This window comes from Sturnira hondurensis, unplaced genomic scaffold (genome assembly GCF_014824575.4).
Source record: "Sturnira hondurensis isolate 20B ecotype Veracruz unplaced genomic scaffold, ASM1482457v3 Scaffold0007406, whole genome shotgun sequence".
Lineage (NCBI taxonomy): Eukaryota > Metazoa > Chordata > Mammalia > Chiroptera > Phyllostomidae > Sturnira > Sturnira hondurensis.
The window spans coordinates 4,605,396-4,633,211 of record NW_028080037.1 but is presented as its reverse complement, the minus strand read 5'-3'; the positions used below and the strand labels follow the sequence as shown (position 1 = coordinate 4,633,211).

The 27,816-nt window shown below is 52.1% G+C and overlaps 2 protein-coding genes across 2 annotated transcripts in view; one reads left to right on the top strand and one right to left on the bottom strand.

The window, feature by feature from the left end:
* Nucleotides 1–25,695, top strand: HVCN1 (hydrogen voltage gated channel 1). Its single transcript, XM_037052086.1, has 8 exons — nt 1–59; nt 425–501; nt 5,060–5,099; nt 14,536–14,823; nt 19,551–19,655; nt 22,510–22,741; nt 24,729–24,841; nt 25,230–25,695. Exons 3-8 carry the CDS (start codon nt 5,079–5,081, stop codon nt 25,293–25,295), a joined length of 825 nt encoding a protein of 274 aa, XP_036907981.1. The 5' UTR covers nt 1–59; nt 425–501; nt 5,060–5,078; the 3' UTR covers nt 25,296–25,695.
* Nucleotides 23,808–27,816, bottom strand: part of TCTN1 (tectonic family member 1) — a 20,791-nt gene continuing 16,782 nt past the window's right edge. The window contains exons 13-15 of the mRNA XM_037052084.1: nt 27,220–27,345; nt 26,626–26,770; nt 23,808–25,689 (exon numbers count right to left, since the gene is read on the bottom strand). Coding sequence (XP_036907979.1) covers nt 26,627–26,770; nt 27,220–27,345 — 270 coding nt within the window. The 3' untranslated portion in view covers nt 23,808–25,689; nt 26,626. The remainder of the gene's footprint in view (nt 25,690–26,625; nt 26,771–27,219; nt 27,346–27,816) is intronic.

Below are 27,816 nucleotides of genomic sequence, written 5' to 3'. Positions count from 1 at the left end.
CGGGCCGGGCCGGGCGTGCTCGCAGTTGCAGCGGCGGCCGCGGGCGAGCGGACCGCGAGGTAAGAGCTGCCTGGGTGGGACGTGCCCTCTCTTGGTGCGCAGCCCTTCTCCCTGCGCCCCAGGCCCCCGAGGAGGGAAGGATCCCAGCCCGCCCGCAGGTGCCCTCCGTTCTACGGTTTCCCAGCGGGCTTCCCCGGGACCCCTGCCTTGCCCAGGGGTACTAGAATCCATTGCAGGGGACAGGAGACGACACTCACAGGACCTGGGAGAGAAGCCTCTTGTCCTCAGTTATCTCCCCTTGAAAGTGGGGTAATGACTCAAAGAGCTACCCGCTCGTCTGGAGTTTGGGCCAGGTGTCTTCCCTTCATCACAGCCGGGCCGCAGCTGCAGGTGAGGAGGTACCATCCTGGTCTCCCTCTTACAGGTGAGGAAACCAAGACTCCAAGACGGCAACCACTTGCCTTGGGTCACAAAGGAGGCAGAGCCAGAACTTAAACCCAGGTTGGTATGGATTTAAAATATATGGATTTAAACTAAGTCCATTTATTGCTCCTCTCTGCCCTGCCCCATCCCCACCCCAGACTGCAGGGAGAGAAGCAGGGTACGCGGGAGGCGGACGGCGGGGCGGGGGGGGGGGGGGCGGTGGGNGGGGGGGGGGGGGGGGGGGGGGGGGGGGGGGGGGGGCGGTGTAAAGCCAAGGCTGGGCATCCTGGAAGGAGGCTGGAAGGAGCCAGCTTGCCTGTCCCTGCAGGAAGAACCCCTAGGGCATCCATCCGGTCCTTCACCTGGGTGAGGGGTCTGAGAAATCAGAATGGTGGGTTGGGGCAGGTTAAACTGCAGGCGTCAGGGGAGCAGGGCAGCCCCCTCCAGGAACTGCAAGGCCTTCACGCCTCCTCCTGGCGCAGGAGGCTCTGGTGGGCTTAGCCAGGGGACTTCACCTCTGCGTGCCTCGGTTTCCTTCTTTGTCCCATGGGGTCAGACAAGGTACCGACCTCACAGGATTGCTGAGAAGATGAAATGAGATGATCGGTATAAAGGCTTAGCCTAGCGCCTGGACCAAGCTGTAAGCCCCTCCAGTCGTCCCCCCCCCCCCCCAGAGCATTGCTGTGTCCCGGGAACCCTTAACCTGGGGCCAGTCAGAGCTATCTGAGATCTGCAGTGTTTCCGGGCCAACACCACCTGCGGCTGAAGCTTCTTGAGTAAGACCAAGACTTGGGGTGGTAACTTCTCCCTGCTGCCACCCTTTGTAGGAAAGACTGGTAGGAGCAAGGGTTTGAAAGTCTTTGGTCTGCAGCTTACACAATTCCAGAACCTCTCTGCATTCCCCAGGTCCTCCCCCACCACTGGTTTCACAAGAAGGAGGAAGCTCAGAGCATTTTCACCATCTAACCTGCTCTCCTCCTGGTCCTGACACCTAGGCCCACCACGGGTTCTACCCCTCGGCATGCTCCGTATTTGGCCATTGCCACCTCAGCACCCCCCCCCCCCCCCCCCCCCCCCCCCCCCCCCCCGATCCTCAGCATTGCTCAGGCCTGCTTGAGTCTCAACTCTCCTGTCCTGTTACCGTCCCCTCACTTGGCTACCCATTGTAGCCACACTTCTCTCCTCGGAGTTGCTGAGTTCTCTGCTCCCTCAGGGCCTTTGCACGTGCTCCCCACCCCACCCCTCCTACTGGGAATGTTCTTTCTTGCCCTCTTCTTGAGACTTACCTCCTTGCACCTCAGGACTGCCGCAAAAGACTCAGAAGTCTGCCCTGCCCACTTTACTGTGGGGGCCACACTCGCCTGCTCTCTGTTGCATTACTGTCTTTCCTCCCCATGCTTAGCCCTGGATCCTGCCTGCTCCCTTGCCTAAGTGTTTCCTTGGTTCCCCATTTGTCTCCGCAGCTAAAATGTCAGCCTGCCAGGGCCCTGACCTTAGCTTTGGATTCCCTAGAACCTGGCACTGCCTGTACCTGGCACATAGTAAAAGTTCTGATAATTTTATACAATTGCAAGCAGTATGTGCAACCATCAGAGGTCTATCTCTCCTTGCTTAATGGCATTCTTTCTACATTTCTACACTGACCTCAGAATTGCCATTCCTCCCAACTGCCCATGGCCTCTCTGAGCTTTTCCCTAAAATGGGGCCTGGCACCGTTTCCAGGTTCTAGTCCTAGTACGAACTTCGCTTTAACCATTTTTGTCCAAATTGCAAGGGATTTCTTTTCAGATGTAGTTCCCAAACTGTTCAAGTCAAGGATGTGATTATTCTGAAGACACATGCCACTAACCACCAGACAGTTGTTTGGAAAAATCATCCCCAGCACTGTGTACAAGTTTTTCTACAGTCCTACAAGCATTGGGTGTTCTTGTTTTTATTTGTTTTGTCTATTTTAATGAGGAGGCCGTGATAGGTTTACGTTTTCTGTTGCTTGAATTACTGAAGCTGGGTCTTTTTCACCGTATGTGCTAGTTCTATTTCCTGTCTTGTGAAGAAAGGAAATCTCCAGGGCACCTTAATTTTTCCCTTCACGTTCACTTGTAGTGATGGTTCCACTTGAGCCCTTCTTGTGAGAGCAGGGTGAGGGCCCCCAGGGGCTGGGACAGGAACTCCTGGAGCCAAACTCTGCTGGTTGCAGAAACCGCTCTGTCAGTCAAGCAGCAAGAGGAACTCTTTGAGAGTCCATTAGCACGCTACCATGGGGAGAGAAAGAACTCTTTTTTTTTTTAAGTCTCTGAATTTTTTTTTCCAAAACGGTAATTTTTAAAATTATGAAAGGAGCACACAGTGTACAGGGTTATTCGCTGAAAAGTAGGGACATGCGAAAGATTGGGAAACAGCCCACGTGTCGACCACCGGTGGGGCCACACATGTTCCCCCAGGGGAATCCCGGGCTGTCATCCCAAGCAGTGCACTCAGTCTGGGGCACACTGACATGCAAGGCCTCCGAGATACTGTATTAGTCTCCTGTGGCTGCTGAGACAACTGACCACAATCTGGGGGCTTAAAACAACATAAATATATCACCTTAGCCTTCTGGGGGGTCAGGTGTCCAAAAGCAGCCTCGGTGGGCTGAAATCTAGGCGCTGGCGGGGCTGTGTTCCTTCCGGATGCTCTAGGGGAGAGGCTGTACCCTTGCTTTACCAGCCTCCAGAAGTTGCCAGCATCCCTTGGGTCGTGACCTCTTCCCTTCCATCTCCAAAGCCAGCAGCACAAAACCTTCTCCTCTCCCTCTGGCTCCAACCTCAGCTTTCGAGGTTACATCTCCTTCTATGTCCTGTTCTCCTGCTCTGCTTATCAAGACCTTTCTGATTGCATTGGCCCCACCTGGGGGGGTCTCAGCATCCTTATCTAGTCACATCTGCAAAGTCCCTTTTGCCGCGTGAGGTGACATATGTCCAGGCTCTGAGGACTAGGCTTAGGATGTGTGCATCTCCAGGGAGCCATTATTCAGCCTACCACACCCTGAAGGGAAATAAGTAAGGTTCAGAGCTGAGCGTTGGACTCCAGTTTGTTTAAGGGAAAGAGAACAAATCTGCATGTGCTTGCCAAGGCTGCATAGGAAACAGGTCAGAGTGGCTGCTTCTGAGAAGATGGGGTGGAAGGCAACTCGTAGTATGTCTTTTTGTATTATTTAAATTTTTACTACATGCATGTGTCACTATGTTAAAAATAATTCTTAAGAAGTAACACATAGTCATGGTAAGAGTTCTGACTGCCCAAAAGCTGAGAGAAGGAAACAGTACCCACCCCACTCCCAAATCACTCCCTCTTTCTCCAGCAGTAACCACTGTGAAGAGTTCGGCTATATCCTTGCAAACTTTTTTTTAAAAGATTTTATTTACTTATTTTATGTAAGGGGGAAGGGAGGGAGAAAGAGAGAGAAACATCAGTGCGTAGCTGCCTCTCACGTACCCGCTACTGAGGATCTGGCCCACAACCCAGGCATGTGCCCTGACTGGGAATCGAACCGGTGACTCTTTGGAGAGTCTCCCACTGCTCAGATGTACCTTAACTGCACCAAACTCCTGTTGGTGAACTTTTGAATTCTTTGCTGCTTTCCAGAGCAATCTCAACACTGCAGTCTCTATGTCTGGGTGTTTTTTTTGTTGTTGTTGTTTTTTTAATTGAAGTGAAATTCACATAAAAGTAAGCATTATAAATAGTTCAGTGGCATTTAATGCATCGACAACACCACCTCTATCTAGTTCCAGAACCTTTTCATCATCCCCAAAGGAAGCCCGGGCCCGTTGAGCTCTGACTCCCCCCGCCCCCTTCCCCGGCTCCCTGGCAACCACTGGACCGCTGTCTGGCAGTCGCATGCTCTGGATACTGCATATCAGTGGGATCCTGTCATCTGTGACGTTTTGTGTCTGGCTTCGTTCGCTTAGCATAATGTTTTAGAGGTTTGCTGACTCTTCATTTAAAAAATTTTTTTTTAAAGATTTTATGTATTTACTTTTAGAGAGTGGGGAAAGAGGAGAGAGGGAGAGGAACATCAATGTGTGGCTGCCTCCTGTGCATCCCACACTGGGGGCCTGGCCTGCAACCCAGGCACGTGCCCCAACTGGGAATCGAACCAGCGACCTCCCCCCACCTCCATTCACAGGCCCACACCCAATCCACTGAGCTACACCAGCCAGGGCAATTTTTTTTAATTGAAGTCTCAATGACCTACCAGACTGTATTAGTTTCAGGTGTATAGCAATGATTCTATATTTATACATATTATAAAAGGTATTTCATTTCTTTCTTTCTACGGCTGGATGGCGTTCCATCATATGGATGTAACATCCTTTGTAAATCTGTGTACATGGTACCAGACACTTGAGTTACATCCGCCTTTCAGCTGTGGGTATTTGGTGCATTTGACCGAGTGCCTGTTTCGGCTCTTTCGGGTACATACCCAGATGTATGTCCCTCCCCATACACTTTGAACTTTATTATTTACTATTTTCAGACATGTAATCGAGTTTAAAAAATATTTTAAAAATGCCTAGGAAAATATTGCGAAGCACACGCTAAGGCAAATGACAGCAGGATGACGGATCTGGACAAACGTTTTACTATTTTCCAGATCCGGAGACGACAGGACGATGGCTACCTGGAACGAAAAGGTAAGATGACCCTGGAGCCTCCCGGCCTTCCTTGACCAGCCCTGAGGACATGGTTGTGCGGCGTTTCTAACAGGGTCGAGGGGAAATGCCTCTGAGTTCCAGTTATTGTGATGAGTCAGGGAAAGGCCAATGGAAACAGCTCATACTTTCTTCCCTTTGTAGTTCCCGATTAAGTTAGGCAAACGAAAAGAGCAAGTGGAAATGCCCGATGCCGGGCAGGCTGTGCTGAAGCCACCTCCTTTCTAATCTACGGAGGGGCTGGGCCAGCCCACGGGGCCGTCCTGGAAGAAGAGGAGGTGGTGCGTATCAGGAATCGTGGAAACCTGATATGGTCAAACCTGGTCAAACCTGGTCATCTCACATACGGGAAAGGAAATCACCCACAGAAAGGGAGAAGGCGCGGTTAACTTACGGCGCCATATTTCTTAGCCCATGAGACATCGTTGGCTGTAGAGACACCCTTATTTATGGACTGTGAAGAAGAAGAAACAGTGCCACCGTTTATTGTGATATAGTACGACAGCCGACGCTGACACAGGTCACTTGTAAAACACTCAGATTTCACAGATGTGAAAATATGAGAAAATGTGGTCTTTGACTTTGATGATAAAGGTGTGGAAAACGAGGGTCAGAAAATGCAGTCGTGAATGTCTCTGCCATTAAAAAGGTATCAACAAGTCTGATGCCTGTAACTAGTGGGAAAAGCAGGGTACAAAATCTCCTGCAGCCTTGGACTATAATTGTAAGACACTGGGTTAGGGAGAGAAGCAGGTAAGACAGGTGGACGAGGACAAGTTTGGTGTGGTTGGGATTATTGCGAATTTATTTCCTTTGGCTCGTGTTTTCATAGTATTACTACTGAAAGAAATCAATCTAGGGTAAAGGTGTGCTCACTGGGGTGAGTGACAGCAGGTGAAGCCAGGGTTGGGGGGTCCAGATGAGTTGGCCTGAATGAAGCTGGGGAGCTTCCGGGACATGTCACAGGGCTGGGGTGGGTGTGAGGCCATAGACTGCAGGGGAAGCAGAGGCTTGGGATGCAGAACCAGCACCGCCCTGGGGGTTGGAGCCTGTTTGTCAGCATGGGGGGGCTGGCCCAGGGGCACCGTGGGGAGCTGGGGAATATCGGGTCAGGACCACTTGTAGCAAATAAGCCTCTTAACTGATTCAGAGAACAAGTTCCTTTCAGCGCTCTTATGGAGTTGATTGTGTTTAAAAAAAAAACAACTTTTAATAGGATTGCTTTTAGGAGCTTTGTAATTTTCCAGCTCTCCTGGTCTTTGAAAGAAAAACAACTATTATAGGAGAAAGTGGTCCGGTGTTTAGCCATGGTTCAGTCCTGGTTTGCTGTAGCCCAAGCTGTTGAGAAGGTCTGAGCCGGCTGAGAGGGTCTGAGCCGCCTCGGGACATCTGCCTTCTCACAGAGTCCCTCTCTGTACCTTCCCACCTCTCTGGGCCTTTGTTTTCCTCTTCTGCAAAATGGGAACAGGAACTCCCTGCTAAGTCACGGTGAGGATGAAACCAGAGTGTGCATGGAAAACACTTGGCAGGATGCCCCACTACAGCGAACACTCAAACTTGGGGGCTGTGGCCTTGGTCATGAGGGTAAGCTGGGTTTGCAGCCCATCAGCTGACCTATTTCTCAGATGTTTGCATGTCACCAGCCACCTCTTGGGAACATGGGAGCCAGAGGTGCTTAGAAAGCCCTGTAGCCCTTTGGCTCATTTCTCATGAGGCCTCATGCTGCTTCTCAACCTGGGCTGCACATGGCAGACCCAGCCAGGCCAACGGAATCACAATCCTAGGGCCCAGGGGCCCAGACACTGGGGTTCTTTAAAGCTGCTGTGTGGTTCCAATGTGCAGCCAGGACAAAGAGCCACTGGTTAGACTGCAAGGCAAGAAACCTGGGTGCCCCAAAGTGTTTATCCTGACCTCTCACTGGCCCCAACATCGCTAAGACACTGGAGGGTGGGATCGCCCAGATGACTCATTCACACTTGGGATAGGCCTCGATTTCTACCTGGGTAACTTCATTTTTTTCTTCCTCTGCTTTCATTTTCTTTCTTTGCTTTTGTAAACAAAAGAAAGTGATTGTGGGCCTGGCGGCCTGGCTCAGAAACCAAGCTCTGTTTCTTACTGGCTATGTGACCTGGGGCATGTTGCTTGGCCTCTCTGTTCCCAGGTTCCTCACCTGTCGATGGAGACCCCACTTCATGGAGTTTTTGCAGTGTGGTTTAAAGGGCTTTGCACAGAGCTCAGAAATGGCAGGTGCTCCAGTTATGATCACTGAGATTTCCATGGCTGTGGGTATTATCCTCCACATTGTGACCACCCAGACTCGTGATTGTCTTGCTGGGTTGGCAGAGTCTTATCAAGACAGGAGAGACCCTGACCCTGGGGGAAGGAGAGAAGTGATGCAGTGCCGGGCTCAGGTGGGGGGAGGGGGGTACCTGGGCTGCCAGCCTGGCCCCTCAGCGCACAAGCAGCGACCTCCTCCCCCAAAGCTGGTCAGCTGTCACCAGTGGTTGTTTCTGTGAACCTCAAACTTCCTCTCCACCCTAGAGAAGGAAAAACTGTTACGCTTATTTAAAGACTTCCCTGATTTTAAAAATAGGCATTCCTCAGAACACAGATTCCCCAGGGGCTGGGGGTGGGGGAGGGGATCTTCCTGCCAGGGATGCAGCCGCCCGCCAGGTGTGTTTAGTGCAGACCTGCAGGATACTGCCTGAGCAGGAGCCCACCTGGCCTCTGCCCTGATGGGGGCGACAGACTCCCAACAGACACAGACAGGTGGACCTGAACCCACTGTGGCGGGGGCGGGGGGAGCCCTGCGTGAGTGCAGAGGATGAGGTACCTGGTCAGCTTCCTGGAGCAGGGATGCTGGAGAGAGACTTCCTGAAGGGGAAAAAGAAGATGCATGACAAAGTGGAAGAGCAGTGGGAATCTCAGGCAGAGGAAAGTGACAAAGGTCCTGTGGCTGAAGGAACTTGCTGAGTGCAGAGGGCTGAGCCGAGTCACAAGGGCCTGACAGAGCGGAGGGGGGTGGAAGGCAAGATCAGACAGGCAGACGCAGGCCTCAGCATGCAGAGTGGGCCTCCGGCAGGTCCCTGGGTCTTTATTTTTGAGAGCAGTGGGAAGGAAGCCGGAGAAGAGTTTTTAAATAAGGGAGCACATCAGAGCTCCCCGAGTTCACCCCAGGTTCAGCGTTCCACTGGGGGAGCTCATGGAACTCAGCATACAGTTGGACGGGTGGCTGTGGTTTACTGTAGCAAAAGGACACAAATTAAAACCAGCAAAGGGAGAAGGTGCATGGGGTGACGCCCAGAGGAAACCAGGTTCCAGCTGGGGTCACACAGGCCACATTAATTACACCTGCAAAGACCCATGTTATTCCTGGGAAGGTCACATCCTGAGGGTCCAGGTGGCTGTGAATTTTAGGGTGACCACAATTCAACCCCTGACATCCTCCTTGGCACACAGCTGTCCAGTGACTGGCTGCCTGGCTTTTTCTGGGCCACGTGTTCTAAAGAGTCACACAGCACAGGGGGGCAGATCCTGGCTCTTCCATTTTCCAAGTGTGTGACTTAGGCTGTGGCGCCTCCCTTACCAAGGCCCCAAATTATGGCCTGGACCTCAGAGGGTTGTGTTAGGAATGTAAATGAAATGGCACCTTTCAGTCACTTAGGGTTATGTTAATATAACAAATAACTGTCTTGTTGGAGGTTTGGGATGGGGGTTTTGATTATAAGCACATCAAGTCCCCAAAAACTGAGCTCTGAGAGGGAACAGGAAAATAAGTAGTTAAAAGACATTGGGCCCTGGCACTTGGGAATCAGCTGAATTTCTTTAAGAGTGCCACTTTCTGGATGACCGTGTAACAGGGGCTCCCCCTCCAACAGATGCAGCCTCAGAGCCTGCAAAAATAGATGTCCGTGAGGACATGTTTTCTCCAACTCTCCTAGGTCTGTTTCTCTCGTTTCTTCCCTCTCTCCCAGGCAGTAGTGGTTGTTCTGGTACAACACCTGCCATGTGGAAAAGCCGGGTGAGCGCCTGTGGGGTTTTGGTTAATTCGTCTATTAGATATTTGTTGAGCCCCTCCCTGTGACTGAGGGAGGAAGTGGCTGCCCCCCGCCCCCCAGAGTTGGCAGGCCAGTGCAGGAGACAGGCAGCTCCGAGAAGCATGGTGCTCGTGAGTAAGTGGTGTGATGGGGAAATAGAGGAAGGACCCCTCGCCCAGGGGCAGCAGTTAAAGAAGGCCCGCCAGGGGAGGTAGATGTCTAGATGTCTGTGAGGCCTGAAAGAGAACCAGGGTGAGACAGGCAGAGGGTACCCGAGGCTGGGAGGAGACCAGGGCCTGGGGAGACCCAGAGAGCTCTGCCTTTGTCCTGAAGGCAGCAGTTGGCAGGTATGCAGGTGGAGGGACTGAAGGCAATGGTGGGGCAGACGGGAAAGGTGGGCAGCGGAGAAAGGGGGTTCTGGCCACCACTGTGTGGAGGAAGGATGGGGGCACCAGGCCGCATGAGGAGGCAGGGGCAGGTGTGGAGTTGGTCAGAGGGGGTTCGATGGAGAAGAGGTGGAGGGTGAAGGGCATTGAAGAGGTGGCATCGATGAGCTTGAGGGAGAGAGAGGAGCTAGGGATGGCCGTTGGCTCTGGGCTTGGGAAGCAGGATGGCTATGACATCACACCCTAGGGGAACATGGAGGACGAAATGGATATGGGGAAAGAATAAGAAGTCCATTCAGTTTAGCCCTGGCTGGTGTGACTCCGTGGATTGAGCCTTGGCCTGTGAACCAAAGGGTCACTGGTTCAATTCCCAGTCAGGGCACATGCCTGTGTTGCGGGCCAGGTCCCCAGTAGGGGGCGTTCGAGAGACAACCACACGTTGATGTTTCTTTCCCTGTCTTTCTCCCTCCCCCTCTCTAAAAATAAATTTAAAAAATACATAAAGTACATTCAGTTTGGGTCACAGCGAACTCGGGCACAATACCTGACGCCTGACTGAGACTTTGAACATGAACAGCATTGAGAACACAGGTGTATGGTGCCCACTAGAGGTGTGCACCAGGCCAGGGTCAGGGTGTCAAGGACACCAGATAGTGTGGGGGCAGGGACATGGTATAGGACACCGAGAAGGGCGGCCAGAGATGGGAAAATCAAGAGGCGAGGCTGTCAAAAAGAACCGAGTCAGCAGTGTGACAGGGTACAGTGCAGTCTCGCAGGCAGGGACCACAGTCGTGGGCTCTGATAGGAAGGTGACCCCAGAGTGAGTAGTGTCAGGAGGTAATGAGACTGCGAGGGTTAATGCGGGGGAGACACAGGTGGGGGTTTCCAGTGCTCCCCTAGGCTCTTACGGTTGCAAGTGACAAGCTCATGTGAATGGAAAGGCTGGGGGGTTGGAGGCCGGCAGGAGGCAACAGCAGAGAAGTGAAGCATCTATAGAAGACCACGCAGTCTGAGGGGTAGGGGTGAGAGTTTTCAAAGTTGAGGAAGAAAGGTGGCGGTCACTGGGAAGGGCCACTGCTGCGGCCAGGCGCTGAGGCCAGGCTGTGCCCCACTGTCCCAGTCTGCCCTTCCTTCCAGAACAGCGGAGAGTCCAGGGTGGGTGGTGAACTGCAGAGGCCCACAACATTTTCACGACAAACTATATTTTGGCCCCTTTCTGGAACATTTCTGCTTCTGAAATGACAGATTTTTTTACTTAAAACCAGAGTTTTCTGCTCTGCTGGGCACCGTAAATATTTTCATCCCAAATTACTAAAAGTTGCCTCTTTCCTGACCACAAGGTTTCAGATAGAAAAATTCCCTTTCCTGTAGAGTATAAATGTGGTTTTTGCAGGGCGCCCACAGGCTCCTCCCACACTGAAAACTAGCACCAGAGGGTTCCATCTGCCAGATGAGGTGTTTGGGGGAAACGTGGCCAGCAGCCCCCCAGAGGGCCACAGGGGAGCCCCACCCCGGCCCTTGGCCAGCCCTGGGAACCGAGTGATGGAGAGTCCCACCCGAGATGAGCCGCACTTCCGCCTGGGAGACCGGCTACCAGCACCCTCAGCCAACAGGCTGAGGCCCCTGCTTGAAGTCAGGGGCCAGGTGAGACTCTGCAGGTACAGACTCTACCGTCACTGAGCTTATGTGCTAGTGTGGAGCGAGAGGTAATAAACAAAGAACCACACACAAAAAGTTTCTTCCGGTTAGAAACTGTGAGGAGGGCTCTCAAAGGGAAAAATAAAGACTACGAAGAGAGGTTGTAAAATCCAGAGGGGCTCTGACTTAGATTTTAGGGGTCAAGAAGGGCCTCTCGGAAGAGGGGACATTTCGGCGGAGGCTTCCAGCATGAGAAGGAGTGAGCCAAGCTCAGAATGGGGAAGAGAACATTCCAGGTTGAGGGAAGAGCCCGCATGAGGCTTAGAGGCGGGGAGAGTGGCATGCTGGAGGGACAGAGGGCAGCCAGCGTAGCTGGAGTGTGGTCACGCGGTAGGAGATGAGGCCAAACCTCTCAGGGCCACGTACATCATTGGAAGGATCTTGGATGTTTATTCGAAGAGCAAAGTGCAGGGGGCAGTGAAATGATCAGAGGTGAGGGTTTATAAAACCGCCTTGGGCTGCTGGGTGGAGAACGTGCTGGAAGAACTGGATGGAAGGAGGGAGATGGGTCGGCGGCTGTTGCAGTGTTCTGGACGAGAGGACGGAGGCTTGGCCGAGGTGGTGGCGGAGGAGGAAGTGAATGGTGGGGGCGGGAGACGAGAGCCAGACAGGCCCCAGGATCATGGACGGGCGGAGGTCAGAAGGTTCACTCTGGGGAGGTGATGAAGGGGTCACCAGCTCTCCCTGGGTCTCTTAGCACCTGAGGAAGCCTCAAATCTGAGGCTTCCTTTTACACTCAACATGTTCGTTAAGACTTAACGACATTGCGACATTCATTCAGTCACTTAAATATCTGAACGATTCTGAGTGTCCATGAAGTGCAAGGAATGGAGGGCACAGTGGCAGGCAAAGTGCCATTCTTTCTCATGGAGCGCACAGTTCCGTCGCAGAGGCAGATACTGAACAGATAAACGGGTGCATAGTGTTGAGTAGCAGCCAGCGCAAGTAGAGATAAATGAAGCAGAATAAGGGGAACGCCATGCAACAGGGGCGGGCGGCCAGTCAAACTATTTGAGGAGGTGACATTGGAGCCGAATCCTGGCGTAAAAGAAGGTATGAGTCATGCAGGTGTCTCGGGGAAGAGATTTCTAGAGAGAGGCCCTTGAGTCTGCCAAAGAATCGTTTGAGGGTTCCAAGGATGGACATGTGACGCTCTCTCATTTATGTTTGAGAAAGTTCTTTCTGGTTGCGGTGTGGGGAGCGGACCCTGGGAGGAGGCTGCTGCAAGAGATGGCAGGAAATGATTGGCTGGAACCCGGGATAGCAGTGGAGATGGGAGAAGTGGTCTTACCTGGAAGGTCATTTGAAGGTGTAGCCGACAAAATTTACTGGTAGGGGCAAGTGTTGAGAGTGAGAGGAAGGAGGGTCAAGAATTATGCCAAGGGTTTTGGCGTAAGGAAGCAGACCAATGAAATGCCGTCAGCTGAGATGGGGGAGGTTTGGGTGATGAATGAATGCTGTTTTGGACATGCAGGGGTTTAAGATAGCTGTTAGGGCCTTGGCTGGCGAGGCTCAGTTGGTTGGAGCATCGTCCTGTAAACTGAAAGGTTGCAGGTTCAATTCCTGGTCAGGGCATGTGCCTAGGTTGTGGGTTCATCCTCTGGTCAGAGTGCATACAAGAAGCAACCAATGGATATTTCTCTTTTACATAGATGTTTCTCTCTCTCTCTCTCTCCCCCCCCTCCTTTCTTCCCCTCTCTCTAAAATCAATAAGCATGTCCTAGGGTGAGGTTAAGAAAAAAGGTAGATGTTAGGGGTAACGAACGGCGATGTCCTGTATATGAGTGGTATCATGTCTGGAGTTCAGGTGAAGGACTGGGATTGGGGACAGTGTCGAACAACAATTCATCCTCAGTGAAGAGAGGCCTTTAAAGCCACGCTGCCGAGTGCGATCCCCTCGGAACACAGTCCAGAGGAGAGAGGTCGTCACAGGCCCCAGCCCTGGGGGTGCAGGTACTCAAATGTACGGCCTCCTCTCTCGGGATCGTCCAACCTTTGGGCGTCTCTGGGCCATGCTGTAAGAAGGGCTTTCTCGGGCCATACGTTAAACACATTGCCATAAGTAATCACAAAATCTACCCATTTCTTTGGGGTCTGATGTCTTCTTTAAGCAATTTTCCCCTGTCCTGGGGTCACGAGGATACTTGTCTGTATTTTGCTCTAAGACTTTTGAAGTGTTTTAAAAGTACACTTACCTGTGTTAATGCTAATGCCACCGAAACGGATTCTGTGTGTGGTGGGGGATGGGCCCTTTATTCATCCAACCTCGCCGGCCTTTCCTACGGACCTGGACTTCCACAGCCATCACACCCAGGTTCCCACGGGGCCCGGGTCTGCTTTGGGCTCTCTTCCCCTCCTCCTTGGACCACATTGCCTGTTCTTTTTGGGTACCTATACCCAAAAGTCTTCATTATTGAACTTTACTTTTACTTTTTTTTTTTAAGGCTTTATTTATTTTTAGAGAGAAGGGAAGGGAGGGAAAAAGAGAGGGAGAGAAACATCAATGTGTATTTGCCTCTCACATGCCCCCTACTGGGGACCGGGCCCAAATCCCAGGCGTGTGCCCTGAGTGGGAATCCAACCAGTGACCCTTTGGTTCTCAGGCCAGCACGCTGTCCACTGAGCCACACCAACCAGGGCCATTATTGAACTTCATAAAAAAAATGTATTATCTGGGTAAAAAGGGGAGGGTTCTTTGCTTTTTGCTTTGAAGTCATCTGTCTTTAAACAACCATTCACAGTGTATTTAAAACCTCACTGCCTGAACCTAGGGAAAAATCCATTTGTTTCTCCCCTTTCAAGCATCAGTCTGCGGCATGAAGTGGGGTTGGGGGTGTTCACTTTTCTACGAAACTCTGAGTACTTTTACTTTTGGCCTCCCCTCCCTCTTCCAACTCTCACCTCCGGTTTTTCCGGCTGTGATGTCTTTGAACCATGAGGCTGTTCTTCCAACCTTTGCACGTGGGCCTGGGGCGTGTGTTTTGTCACTGGGCTGTAGTGCCAATGCCGTTGGGTACTGCCAACCAGACCACAGCGATAGGCCTGATGGGGTCTGGGGCTTCCTGTTGCCTCACCGGCACTGAGAATCTGGTTTCCAAAAATAAAAGCCCCAGAAACCACCGTGACCTCACAGCCTCTGTGCTCCCGGGGCACCCTGCGCCCCGGGACTGTCGTCACACCTGTGGCCCGGCCCAGCTGGGGCCCCGCTCCCTGCCAGAGAGACGGGGGTCCAAGTGGTCTGGGTGGGCTCTGTGGACCGCCCTGCTAGAGCACTTACTCCCTGTCCCCTCCCCTTAGACAGTCACTCGCAGGGCCAAGGTGGCTCCCGCCGAGAGGATGAGCAAGTTCCTGAAGCACTTCACCGTCGTCGGCGACGACTACCATGCCTGGAACATCAACTACAAGAAATGGGAGAATGAAGAGGAGGAAGAGGAAGAGGAGGAGCCGTCGCCACAAAACCCCAACTCGGGTGAGGAGGGCAGAGCCGCTGATCCAAACACCACCCCCACCTCCGCCTCCCCGCCCAAGCGCCCCCTGGACTTCAGGGCCACGTTGAGGAAGCTCTTCAGCTCCCACAGGTTTCAGGTAGGTGGGCAGAGGCCTGAGGTGCCCGGGGTGGGGCACAGCTGTCAGCTGAGAGTCACAAGGCCAGGGCGGGGGCCCGTCTGGGGCCACCACCTCATTCACGGTGCACATGTCCCCCAGCACTGACCACGTGCCAGGTGCCCAGACAGCACTGGGCACATGGGGCAGGTCCCCTGATGTCAGGGGTTAAATAAATCATAATTCAAAGGTCCATCCTCTGATGAATGGCTAAATGAAATGTGTTCTATCCATACTTGGCCATAAAAAGGAGCAAAATCCTGATACCGGCTACTATGAGGATGAACCTTGAGAATATGATGCTGAGTAAGAGATGCCAGACACCAAAGGCTATGTATTAAGGGATTCCATTGACATGAAATGTCCAGAACAGGCCAGACCATAGAGACAGGGAGTGGAATGGTGGTGTTCACAGGTAGGAGGGAGGGAAGAATCGGCGGTGACCGCGTGGTGGCTACAGGGCTCCCGTTTGGGATGATGAAAATGTTCTGGAACTACGTGGTGGTGATGGTCCCACAACCGTGAGGATACACCGAACAGCACTGAACTTTACGCCAACTTTAAAATGCTGAAAATGGTCAATTTTGTGTAATGCAAATTATCCCCCACACATAGGCACCAAGTAGATTAAAGGGTAAGCATCGGAGGCAGAAAAAACATTCCTGCATTTATTCAGCAAACGTTTTGTGCCACCCCTGAGTTAACAGGGGCCGAGAGGGTCCCATGCCTCGCCGACTCGCCACCATGGGGGCGCCTTAGGCTCTTCTTGTGTGGGGCAATGCGTGAAAGATCGACCGGCCTTAACACGCTGCCGACTTCCAGGTGTGGTTATGGGGAGGACAGAAGAGGGGGGTGTGGACTTCAAAGAACAGCAGAGGACATGGAGCTTTCTACAGAGTTCAGGATCTGTCCTCGTATCTTCTGATTTTTGAAGGACCCGTGCAGGTTGAGTCTGGCCAGTCCTCTGAACCCCACCCCCCCGCCTTCAGGTGGGCCAGCTGGTGTCCAGAAGCATGTCTGAGTCCCAGGAGAATGCAGGAGGCCCAGGGACACTGGAGAGGCACGCAGCCCCTGGTCAGCCCAGTTGCCAAGTGGAGCCCTTTTGGGGACCCTACCCCGAGATAGTCCAGTTCCTACCAAGAGCCAAGGTCCTTCCTGGAAGCAGAGAGAAGCAGCCCCCGCCTCTCCCATCACTGACTTTGTTCCCCGGATAAAATAGGAAACATTTGTTTTGGGCTTTCATCGCTTTCGTGTGGCTGAGGGAAGGAATGCAGGCCCAGCCCCCTGCACGGTGCTCTGCTCTGTGGCTGTGACAGCAAAGGAAACGTGGCATTAAGTTGTTGGGGTTGAAATCGCAAACCCTCAATTTCAGGAGCAGAAGGAAGGAGCCAGCTTCCTGCCAGCTGCAAGGGGGAGCCCTGGCCCCCGCCCCCCTGGGAGGTTCCCCTCTCTCCTGACTCGGCCCACCAGGCCGCATGAGCTCAGGCTGGCTCCCTGAGTTGGGCTCCCCCAGAGACACTAGTACTGGAGAAAAAGAAGACTGTCATAAAATAAGTAGAGATGTTTATCCATTCATCTAACAGTCGTTTCTTAGCACCCGTGGGCTGGGGACACAGTGGCGAGCTCGGTGGACACGTCCCGGCCTTCACTCACACAGGAGATCCGAGCTCAGCGAGGCAGTTGTTCCAGAAATCAGCCAGACAGAGGCTGGCCACAAGAGGAGAGAAGCCCTTGGCAGGCAAACAGGGGGGGCTGTGAGATCCCAGGGTCAGGGAGACCTGACTAGGATTGGGGGGGAGCAAAGGACTGTGGTGGAGGAGGTGACGTTCCCCGCAAACCTGCAGGCTGGGCAGGAGTGAGCTCCATGCAGGGGAGCGGGGAGCTCTGCAGGCAGATGGCCGTGTTGCTCAGGGCCCCAGGCAGCCGAGCGTCTCTACGGTTTGGGACTTGAGAAGGGTCCCCGTGGCACATGTAGAATGAGAAGAGGGGCCGCCTGGCAAGAGAGAAGTCACCGGAACATCGTCATCCCTGGGCAGTGGGCAGCCATAGAAGGTCCTCAGTGTGGGTGGAGGGGGGTGACAGGAGCAGATTTGGAGAGGGGCTCAGAGTAGCAGCAGGGAGGCCTCCTCGGTGTGGGGGATACAGGTTCGGGGCTTTGCGCTCTGGCTGGAGGGCCAGCATAAAGAAAGTTCTGGAATCCCTTTCTTAGATGCAATCACCACTTGTTCCACATGGTTTGAGGTGGCTAAGGTGACATGATATATAATTTTGACTGCTGTCACTTCTCAGATGGGATGGCACAACCAAGGGCAAAAATACAGGGTGTGTTGGGCCCGCATGGAAACCGTGGTGGACATGGTAACCAGGCCAGCAGACCACAGCCGTGAAGATGGGGATCTTCACGTTTATTGCCGGCTCCCTGTGGCTGGGCCCCGTGCTGAGCACCGCTCACTGCCTCGTGCGATGCTCTGTTGTCCCTCTGGGGTGGAAAATGTGACCAACGCCCTTTCCCCAGGAGGACACTGAAGCTTAGAGTTAAGGCTGAGGCTCAGCAGAGTTGGGAGCTGTGTGCAAGGTCCAGGCCAAGGCAGGAGCTAGGAGCTGGCCCAGGACTGGCCGCCCTGTAGCCTGCACGGGGACCACCGCCTTCTGCAACGGCTGTGGCCGTCTTTGCCGGGGGGATTTGGAATGAGCCAGCCTCCCTGAATTCTCAGGATTTTTCTGTGTGTGTGACTCCCCTCAGAAATAGTACTGCCTTGTGAACTGGCAGATTCCAGGTCATGGGGTTTAGTTTACAGAGGCCCAGGTGGGGACCCAGGCTTTGTAGTTCTGTGACCTTGAGCTTGTCTGTCTCTCTTTTCAGAGGTGAGAGTCATATGGCATAAGGGTCAACATTCCAAAGTGAAAAATTCCGTGGCATTTATGCAGCACATTTCACAATGTCGTGCAGCCATCACCACTGTCTCACTCCAGAGCGTGCTCGTCACCCTGAAAGAGGAGTTGGTCCCCAATAAACAACCACCTCCCAGCCCAACAACCACTAACCTTTCTGAGTCTGTAGAGTTTGCTGTTCTGGACATTTCACATGACTACAGTCATACAATACACATTGTCTTGTGTGTCTGACATCTTTCACATTAGCACAATGTTTTCTAGGCTCATGCACGGTGTAGCATGTAGAAAAGATATCGGCACTTCATTTCTTTTTATGGCTGAATAATCAGTCTTTTTAATATTCCTGTGCCTTGGTTTTAAGTCAGACCCCTTTGCTCTAAAATAAAACTGAGGAGAAAGAAAGAAAAAGAATAGGGGAAAAATACCCACCAAAAGCTTGGATCTTTATTAAGCTGCTGAATTTGGATATGTGTGAGAACTTCATTGAAAAGCAGTTGGCCATGCAATTTCACCATAAACCATGTCATCAAATAATTTCACTGCTGAAGTAATTAGCTACAGGTTGAAGTGCTCAAAAGGTTTACAGTCCATTCTTACGTAGGCCTGAATGTGTAGAATTTCACCCCAAAACTGCAGAAACTGCCAAGGTAAAGGCAAGATTAGCCCCTGGAGGCTGGAGGCTGTGCCCTGGAGAGCTTAAGAGGCAAGGCCCCGGCGGAAGCAAGTGGGGGCCCACGGGCTCCAAAGGGAGAAAGTCACACGGTGTCCTCTGGGGTTCCTCCCATTGCTGCCATTTCCATCACCAGCATGTTGTCCCCATGGTCTCCCTGAACACTGTTACCTCCACCCCACCACTGGTGTCCTCACCAGAGTCGTCAACCACCTCCGTCACCATGACCACCACCATGGTTGAGATCACCCACTCACTCCACCCCAGTCCCTTCCACCCTCTTCTGCCAGCAGGTCCTGACATTGTCCTCCTTTCTTTTTTCTTTAACACTGTCTTTCTGACAGCTGTTGTCAGTTCTCCATCCGACTGGGGCAGGTACCTCGGGGCTCTGGACTGAAGCTGTTTCGTGTGCACAGTGGGCATCACTGTGACCTGCCTGGAGTGGGCAGTCCCTGGAGGCTCCCTACACAACTCCCCTCTCTGAGGCTGGATGTGTTTAATTATTTACCGAGAATGTTTTCTGGGCTCACCCTAGCAAGAGCAACTCACAGAAAAATTAAAATGTGCCAGACCTTCTTCACTACCTGTTTTGCCATTTAGGAATTAGCTGTCTGGTTTGAGAGAGGCTGAGGAGCAGGGAACAAGCAGGAAAGAGAAGGGCAGTGATGGAGGGGCAGTGAGTGAGCTGTACGGGGAAGTTCCAGGACAGGGCCTGGTCGGAGGTGGACAGGCCAGGAAGGCGGCAAGGAGGCAGGGCGGTTTCTGCCGCTTCTGTAGAAAGGAGCCGCCCCCCAGCAGGCTCCTTGCAGGGTGCATGGGCTATGGTCAGCAGCCTCCCATTGTTGGCATTTTCCCCTAGTGGTGCCATCCAGATGTTTCAAAACCAGCCGGTTAAAGATGGGATGAGGGCCCTGACTGGGTAGCTCCTTGGGTTAGAGCATCACTCTTTGATATGCTAAGGTTGCGAGTTCGAGCCTCGGTCAGGGCACGGACAGGAAGCTTCCAGTAAGTGCATATGTAAGTGGAACAATAAATTGATCCTTTTTTTCTCTCTCTCAAAAAAATCAGTTAAAACATTTAAAAAGGTGGAAGGCGGGTCTCCATCTCGGCCTCACAGCCTCCTGCTCCTTGCCCCGGCCCACAGGTCATCATCATTTGCCTGGTCGTTTTGGATGCCCTCCTGGTGCTGGCTGAGCTCATCCTGGACCTGAAGATCATCCAGCCTGACAAGAATAACTACGCCGCCAGGGTAGGGGTTCACCAGCCTTTTCATACAGTTTACTTCTGTGATCTGCACCGAGGGGGGACGGAGTGGGGCAGAAAACACCCACCTCGAGGCCTCCTGAGGAGAGTTCAGGTGCTTTTAGTCAAAGGGCAGAGGGAATGTCTTTCCAAATTGTAGATAAGCATTGACTACAAGCAGGAAACTTTCCCATGTCAACTGATAGCCTGGCTATCCCAGGCTACCAAGCCCAGCATGTCTCTGATTCCAGAGGGAAGACAACACGTTCCCACCCCCTGGAGGCCGAGCGCCGTGGACAAGCCCATGGGGCCCCCAGGCTGGAGCCACTGGGGGATGTGCCACCGTTAGTCCCCTCACAGTTCCTGCCTGAGGCCCCTCCCACACACTCACCCAAGGGGCAATGGATGTCCCATGGGACACAGCCTTTTCTTGATTTTTTAAAATGGTTTTTTAGGTTTTTCTATTTTTAGAGAGAGGAGAAGGGAGAAAGAAAGGGAGGGAAACATCAGTTGGTTGCATCACTCACAACCCCAACTGGCCTGCAACGCCCTGACCAGGAATTGAACCGGCAACTTTTTGATTTGAAGGCTGGTGCTCAATCCACTGAGCCACACCAACCAGGGCTGAGACAGCCATTAAAAAAAACAACAACAAAACTTGGGGACATGCCTCTTTAAAAAATAAAATTCGAACCAGACTATCGCGGTTCGATTCCCAGTCAGGGCACATGCCTGGGTTGCAGGCCAGTTTCCGGCAGGGGCCAGTTCTCTGCAGGGGATGCACGAGAAGCAACCATACATTGATGTTTCCTTCCTCTCTCCTTCTCTTCCCCTCTAAAGATAGATAAATAAAATATTTAAAAAAAATAAAATAAAATAAAATTCAATTAATAATGTGAAAATGTCCTTTCAAGTGTAAAAGGGAGGGAAGAAAATAAACATCCTTCCTATTTGTGGCCTCTTTCCCAAGGCAGCCGTTAGGTTTTTTCTGTGCCCAGCCCCAGTCCTTCCAGAGATGAATTTCTTTTCTCTCCTTCTATTTGTCTAACAGAATCAGTAACATCCCTGCTATACTGTCTTGTGCCTTTCTTTTTCCTCAATGTTTTATCATGAAAAATGGCAAATATACATTTTGCTATATTTGCTTTATATCTCTGTAGATTCACAAACACACCTATATAATTACTGTCTGACCATTTGAAAGCTAGACATCCTGACACTTCCCCCTGAAAAACCTTGATACGCATAAGAAGGTCCTTCTCTTACAGAACCAGAATAGCATTATCACTCCTGACAAATAATCACTTCCAGAATATCTAATCACAGGTAGCATCCATTGATGAGCATTGGCTGATCAGTGACACAGTTGGGGAGGCAGACTAATTTCAAATCCTGTCTTCTATGTCACGTGGTTGTTCTTTTATTAGGAGCAGCTTCCCTTCATTTTCCTGGGTGAGGGCATGTGTGTGCGTGTACCCCTTGCTGTGGACTCACGGGTTTTTTTGTGAATGTACTCAGTGTATTACAGTCATAGGCATTCTTTTCAATATTCAAACTGTCCCAAATTTGGTCACGGTGAGCCTCCCAGCAGACTGTTGGGTCCTTTTGACTTGACTGCATCGTCTTTGAGCACTTGCTTGCTTTCAGGCCCAAGGTGCTGTCTCAGCTGACTTTGAACTTTCCCTGCCCTGGAAGGGAAATTGTTAACTGCAGTAAAGACCAGGGTTGAGACATCAAGATCTAGGAACTCTTCGCTCAGCGTCTGCCTTGGTGATCACTTCTAGTCAGTCCACGCAGACCAGCCTTGGTCTCTCACAGGGAGGCGCCACAGTGCATTTGATGCCTGCCCTCTCGGGAATGTTACACTTTTTCTACAAAACGTGGAGAAGCTCTTTTGCTTTGCAAATAATGCCGCAGTAACCACCCTTTCAACATGTCCTCCTGCACACGAGTTTCACTATGGGTTAAATTCCTAGCAGTGGCGTTGTCACTGGACCGAAGGGGTCCCTTTGCCTCACGTCAAAGCCCAGGAGGATACGGGCAGGACTCTGCAGCCAAGAAAGTAAGGATTTACGAAGGAGATGGCGCCACGCTCGGAGTCACGGGTGCTAACACTCGAAGACCTGACTCCCCCACAGCTTCCAGGGGATAGACTTTACAGGGACATAGTCATCACTCAGGGTGCCCAGAGGAGTTAGGGTTGTGGTCCTTACTGATTGGTGGGTGCTAGGGGAGAGGTAGTTGATTGTTACATCTGGTCCTGCTGTCAGCCACAGAGTCACTGTGATTTTGCAAGGCCTTGTTCTGGGACATCGTTCCACTCTCCTGGGTCCAGAGCTGAAACGCAACCGGGGCCAAGAGGCTGCCTTCAGTTTGACTGAGAACTCTGTCTGTAGTCAACAGACCCAGGACCTTGTTCCCGAGATGACTGGGTGCCGACCAGAACCCACTGTCCCAAGAGCTTAACGATTAAATACAGGAGAGGGAGCAGGGTGAGTCAGGGGGCTGCGTGAGGCCAGTTTGAGTCAACAAAACAAAACCAAGGGAAAGGCCAGATGGAAGAAAAGAAGGTCTCTGCTCGGTCACAGCATCGCTATGGCAATAGGCACAGTGGCTGTTTCCAGTGCTGCCCATCGCCTGACTGTCCCTCCGAGAGCAGAGCCGAGTCCTGGTTGCGGTGCGCCAGCCCGGCTGTGTCACCAGCCCGAGAGCAGGGCCTGCCACCGGCAGCGGTTTGGGGCTGGTCAGTGAACGACATCTCTTTCTGGTGGCCCGGCAGGTGCACCCAGGGCCAGCAGGTCTGTGTGACTTGTGCCAGGCTGGCTCTGTCTGCTCTCACTGTGCTTCCTTGTCCCCTTCAGGTGTTCCACTACCTGAGCATAGCCATCTTGACCTTCTTTATGATGGAGATTGCCTTTAAAATATTTGTTTTCCACCTGGAGTTCTTCCACCACAAGTTTGAAATCCTGGACTCTATCGTCGTCGTGGTTTCGTTCGTCCTCGACATCGTCCTTGTGTTCCAGGAGCACGAGTTCGAGGCTCTGGGCCTGCTCATCCTGCTCCGGCTGTGGCGCGTGGCCCGGATCGTCAACGGTACGTGTCCTGCGCTCCCGGGGTGCAGAGCGGGGAGACAGCAGGTGTGCAGAGGCCGCCAGTCGTGGTTTCCACACTGATTTCCTCCTCCTCCTTCCTGCAGTCTAGAGGGAAGTGGAGTCATCTGTTTGGTGACCTACTGCCACCTCTGTGGCTATGGCTTGACACCGAGACACGTGCTCTGAGAGGAGACACCTTTCTCCCATAGACCCTACTCCCTTGATTGCTGGGTGTTTGTGGAAAGGTTCAGGCTAATCCTTGGAGTGTTTTATCAAACTGTATCCCACCTTGGGAGGGGCACCATCCCAAAGGGGTGCAAGGAAGCTGAAAAACACTGACACTCACCGGATTCCACCCCCTTTGAAGTCACAGCACATGCCAGCACAATGAAGGCTCTGAGAATTGGAGCGTTTTCCGAATTGACCCACTTGGCACTTTCTGGGGACATAACTCCTGCTTCGGACCCTGGGAAACACTGCTTGTTTGTACCCTCCGTTTGTGCAGGGCGCCTTTGTCTCAGAGCCATGCGTCTGCTGGACTGTATGTGATATCATGATCAGCAGGTGGTTGAGTGACCGGGTGCAGGCCTACTCAGTTGCTCAGATGCCAGAATGTGTCAGAATCACCTTCAATGGATGTTTTAAAAAAGAGAGCCTGATGCAGAGGCGGGGTGGGGCCCAGGCAGAGTGTCTGTCTTTGAAGCACTGCCAGGGGATCTGGGTGCCCAGCCAGGTTTGAGAATCTCTAGACTAGGGCCGACATGATAGGCTGTGGGTCACTGTCAGGGGCATGAGTGACAGCGGGGCCTGGTGGAGGCCCCCTGACGTGGAGCTCCTTCCCTTGGTGGCACAGTGAGTCCTGTAACGGCCTCTTGAGCCCAGTGCCCGCTTGGCCGCAGTGAGACCAGACAGGGAAGGGCCACATCCGCCGGGATGCAGGGCTGCACGAACGGCCGGGCCTGGGGCCAGTTCAGATCTAGTGACTAAAGGAAGCCCATTAAGAACAGTCAGCTGGATCCTATCAAAGGAAATAGAGGAGGATTTTCAGATGCAATTGATGATGCTTATGCTAATTGATTATTTCACTCATCAGACAGAAAAATACTCTTGTTAGAGCTTACGCACAGTTGAGGTAAATAAACCATTACTGGTTTTCATAAAGGACTCATAACCAGTCACTTGCCCATTGCCCCCATGGTGAGACCAGTTTTTGCACATGAAACCAGGAGTCTGAGATTCGGTCTCTTCCTTCGTCTCAGTGGTAGCAGGACACAGGACGGGCTGATGCCCGTTATTACATTGCTGCCAAATTTCGTGACAGGACCTGGAAAAAGCCACACGAGGCTGCACCAGGTTCAGAGAATGTGGGGCTCAGGGACTGTTGCTCCCGGGCCGCGTGGGCACCACATGCGTGGGTAACGGGTCCAGGCTCAGTCACTCTTGCTTGGAAAGGGGCAGAGCGTCCCCAGACAGGGTACCATCTTTTGAAGCAGTGCCCCCGCCCCATGGTGTGGGCTTCTGGGAGCCGTCAGATGAGCCTGCAGGGACCCTTCTGTCAGCCGAGATGTAGGTTCTTGCCTGACAACTGAACTGGCCACAGCAGTGGGAGCAGAGCTGGGAGAGTGACAGGCCCCGCGCCACGCGTGCGAGCGTCTCCAGCTTCACCCCTCGGCGGCTTTGTGCGCACGGCTGCTCGGCAGGCACTGCCATCGCAGGCGAGCTCTGCAGTAAGGGGCTTAAGGCTCACCAGCTCATTGATTATGCTGAAGGGTTTTCCAGCCCGCGGGGAACCGAAGAGAAACGTTTCACAACTGTGTAGGTCAGAAATGAGGTCTGGCCCTCCCGGCTCTGATGCCTTTAAGCGGAGACTCTTTGACTTGTCTGTCACCACACTTCCCAACTGTACACATTTATGAGGGATGCAGGTTTCTTTTTTCAAGTGGTTAACTTAGAAACCAACATCATTAAGACCCTCAATTATTTTTCAGGGATAATTATCTCTGTTAAGACACGTTCCGAACGGCAAATGTTAAGGTTAAAACAGATAAATATACAACTGGCTGCCAAGATCCAACACCTGGAGTTTAGCTGCTCCGAGAAGGTAAGAAAACACCCCGGGAAGATGCCCCCCTGGCTGCCCCGGCTGCCACTGCCGCCTGCGCCTGCAGCACAGGGCTCTTCCCTGCCAGTGCAATGCCCTCTGTCCCGAGCACCCTCCCCTTGGCTAAGTTTTCCTGTCCTTCAGGGTTGCTTAGGCACTGCCTCCTTCCCAGAGCTGTGCCAGGTGCCCTCCTGTTGCCGCTGCTCTTGTCCACTGGACCCCATCTGGGGTCCTTCCGCAGAACAGCAGCTGCCTTCCGCGGGCTGATTCCACAAGGAACGTAGTCCCCCTTCAGTGTTGCATCCCTGGGCCTGGGCTCACTGACGGTCACGTCCCTGGCGAGGCTCTGAAGGTAAATTCAGTTATTTGTCTGCCTTTGTAACCACAGGAACAGGAGATCGAACGACTTAACAAGCTGTTGCAAAAGCACGGACTGCTCGGCGAGGTGAACTAGAGGCGCACCTGCCCCACCCAACAGAGAAGACCCCGCCTCGCAGGCTTGCACCTGTGAACAAGGAGGGCAGCCGCCCCTCCTGGGGCCGTGTGCAGGACAGGTTTGGTCTGCCGCCGTTGCCTGCCTCCCACCCAGCTTGGATTCTGGAGGGACACAGTCTTTCGGAGGGCTCTCTCTCTTCCTTGGTGCGGCCGAGGGCTTCTTTTCCCGTTCCCACCTGCACTGGTGTGTCACAAATATATCATAGGCTGTTTTCTCATGTTGAACTTTAACTCTTGCTTGGAAATGTACCACAAAGCCGGAAAATTACTAGTTGTATATACAAGTTAATCTGGTCGAATGTACAGCTTCCACAGTTGGCATGGATGCTGAAACATCCTTTCCTAGGAGTACTCTGAAAGACAAAAGGAAAAAAGGAAGCTAGCTTCGCTACCAGCCCATTCTAGAAAAGCCTTTTCTGTGGTTCACAGGCCCGCGCTCAATCCACTGAGCTACACCAGCCGGGGCTAATCAATAAAATATATTACAAAAAAAGCGCCTTTTCTGTTTCTTAGCTGTTCTAAATGGCTTGACTTATAGTGGTTCCCCCCAGGGAGACTGTTCTCAGATACCCAGCCCCCCCCTCGGCAGCATCCAGCTTCCAGGTGGCTCCACCAAATTCTGCCTCCTGGCAACATTTTTCTCAATTACTGTACAATTAATGTATAAAATAAACTCTCCTCCCGCCCCGGGCCCTCCTACTATATTCTTTCCAGCTTCAACTGCTTGGAATTGCTCTATGGCATCCCGTACCAGCCCACCAGTTGGAAAGCCAGCTAGCGACAGTGCCTGGTACAGAAATGGCAATTGGACCTGAGACTACACTGTAATTAATGTGACATTTTGGGGAAGATCCCCTTCTGAGGCCCTATATTATTCACTTGCGTAAGGAGTTTATACAATATTTCAGTATTTTTAGTACTCATTTCAGTGGGACCTGATAAGGAAAGAAACCCGGAACCGAAAACAGTGAGTATTTTAACAGTAACTCACTTAAAGCAGGGGATGAGCAAACTGGATATAGCCTCAGTGCCCGCGCTGCTTCAAAGTCTGTTCTCTCTGCTGTCTTCCCACGGGTGCATTGGGTTTCCACATACAACCAGGGTCAGGTGGTGCCCCCTTCTGAGGTCCAACCAAGTAGAATGAAACTTCCAGAAGGAGGGACATGAGTGGAGAGGGCAGGTTTGGGGGCAACCTCGAGGGTTAGCAGTGTAACAACATGGGGTGTTTCCGAGGGCCCCACACCCACTATTCTAGAGGCGTGGCCTAGTTTCCTTAATTAACAACTTACATCAAACAAACGGGAAGAAGAAATTGAAGGGCAGCTTGGCATTGATGGTTGGCCGAGCTCTGAAGCCTGCCTCTGCAGGTGCAGACACATCCACAAAAGTAACCGCAGTGGAAATGAGAACCGTCCTTTCACTTCCTGGGCTGGTCTGTAAAGAAAAAGAGCGACGCAAGCCCTGCTGTCCCGAGTGTTCCCGGGGTCACAGAGACGGGACACCTCTTATTCCCTTCCCCTCTGATCGCCGTCAGTCAGTTCATGAATCTGAGAGGTACGTGGCGGGCTCGTCAGCCTTTCACGTGGGTGAGAGAGAGCACTTTTACCCAGGCTGTCCTCACTGACCCATCGGCATCTATCACAACTCAGTCTTCCCAAGAAGCTGAAAGAGCCAACCCCAGCCAGAATGCTACTGTGAATAAAACCACCATCAGTGGAGGTGACTCCTCTAAGAAAGATAATGTGGCGGCTATGCTGTTTTAGGAACCCAGATTGTGTCCACTTTAATAATCTTTCCCACAAAATAATAAATTTTACTGTCACACTTGCGTTCTGCCTGGACTGGTGTCTTCACCTTTACCTAGGAGCTAAAGTTGGGCCTACCTCCGGGAGTGAGGATGAAATCAGAAGGGCAGTCACGCTGACTATTTTAGCCTGGGGGTTCAGCAAGGATCCGTATTTCGTCCACTTCACTTCTATCACCAAAGCCACTGGGAGCTGGCAAGAATCCTGCAAAACAAAATGCCATTAATCAGTTTGAATATTACACAACCTCAAGTCAAGCTTAATCTGAAGTTCAGTTTTAATTATAAAACATCTCACATATTACAGAACGTTCTGAACAGGAGAATGAATAGACTCTAGCAGTTAAGATCAAAACTGCTTAGAGGAAAAGCACTTATTTTAAAGTACTTAATGCTCCAAAAATATTTTAACACCTAAAGCACCACTTTTCCATTCCCTCCTATTCTTCCTAAGTGTAAAGACGCCAGCGTTACCTGGGAGTTATAAGCCCAATACCCTTTGGGGCCTTACCTGCTCTAACTTCTCCTACCTGTTGACACGTACCCCGTACCCTGGAGATACTTAAGGAGAGAAACTGGCCTCGGGTGGGGAGGAGAAAGAGGATGGTATTAATAGAAATTAAACCTGATTGCATATCATGTTAAAATGCACTTAGAGGAAATGTGTCTGCTTTTC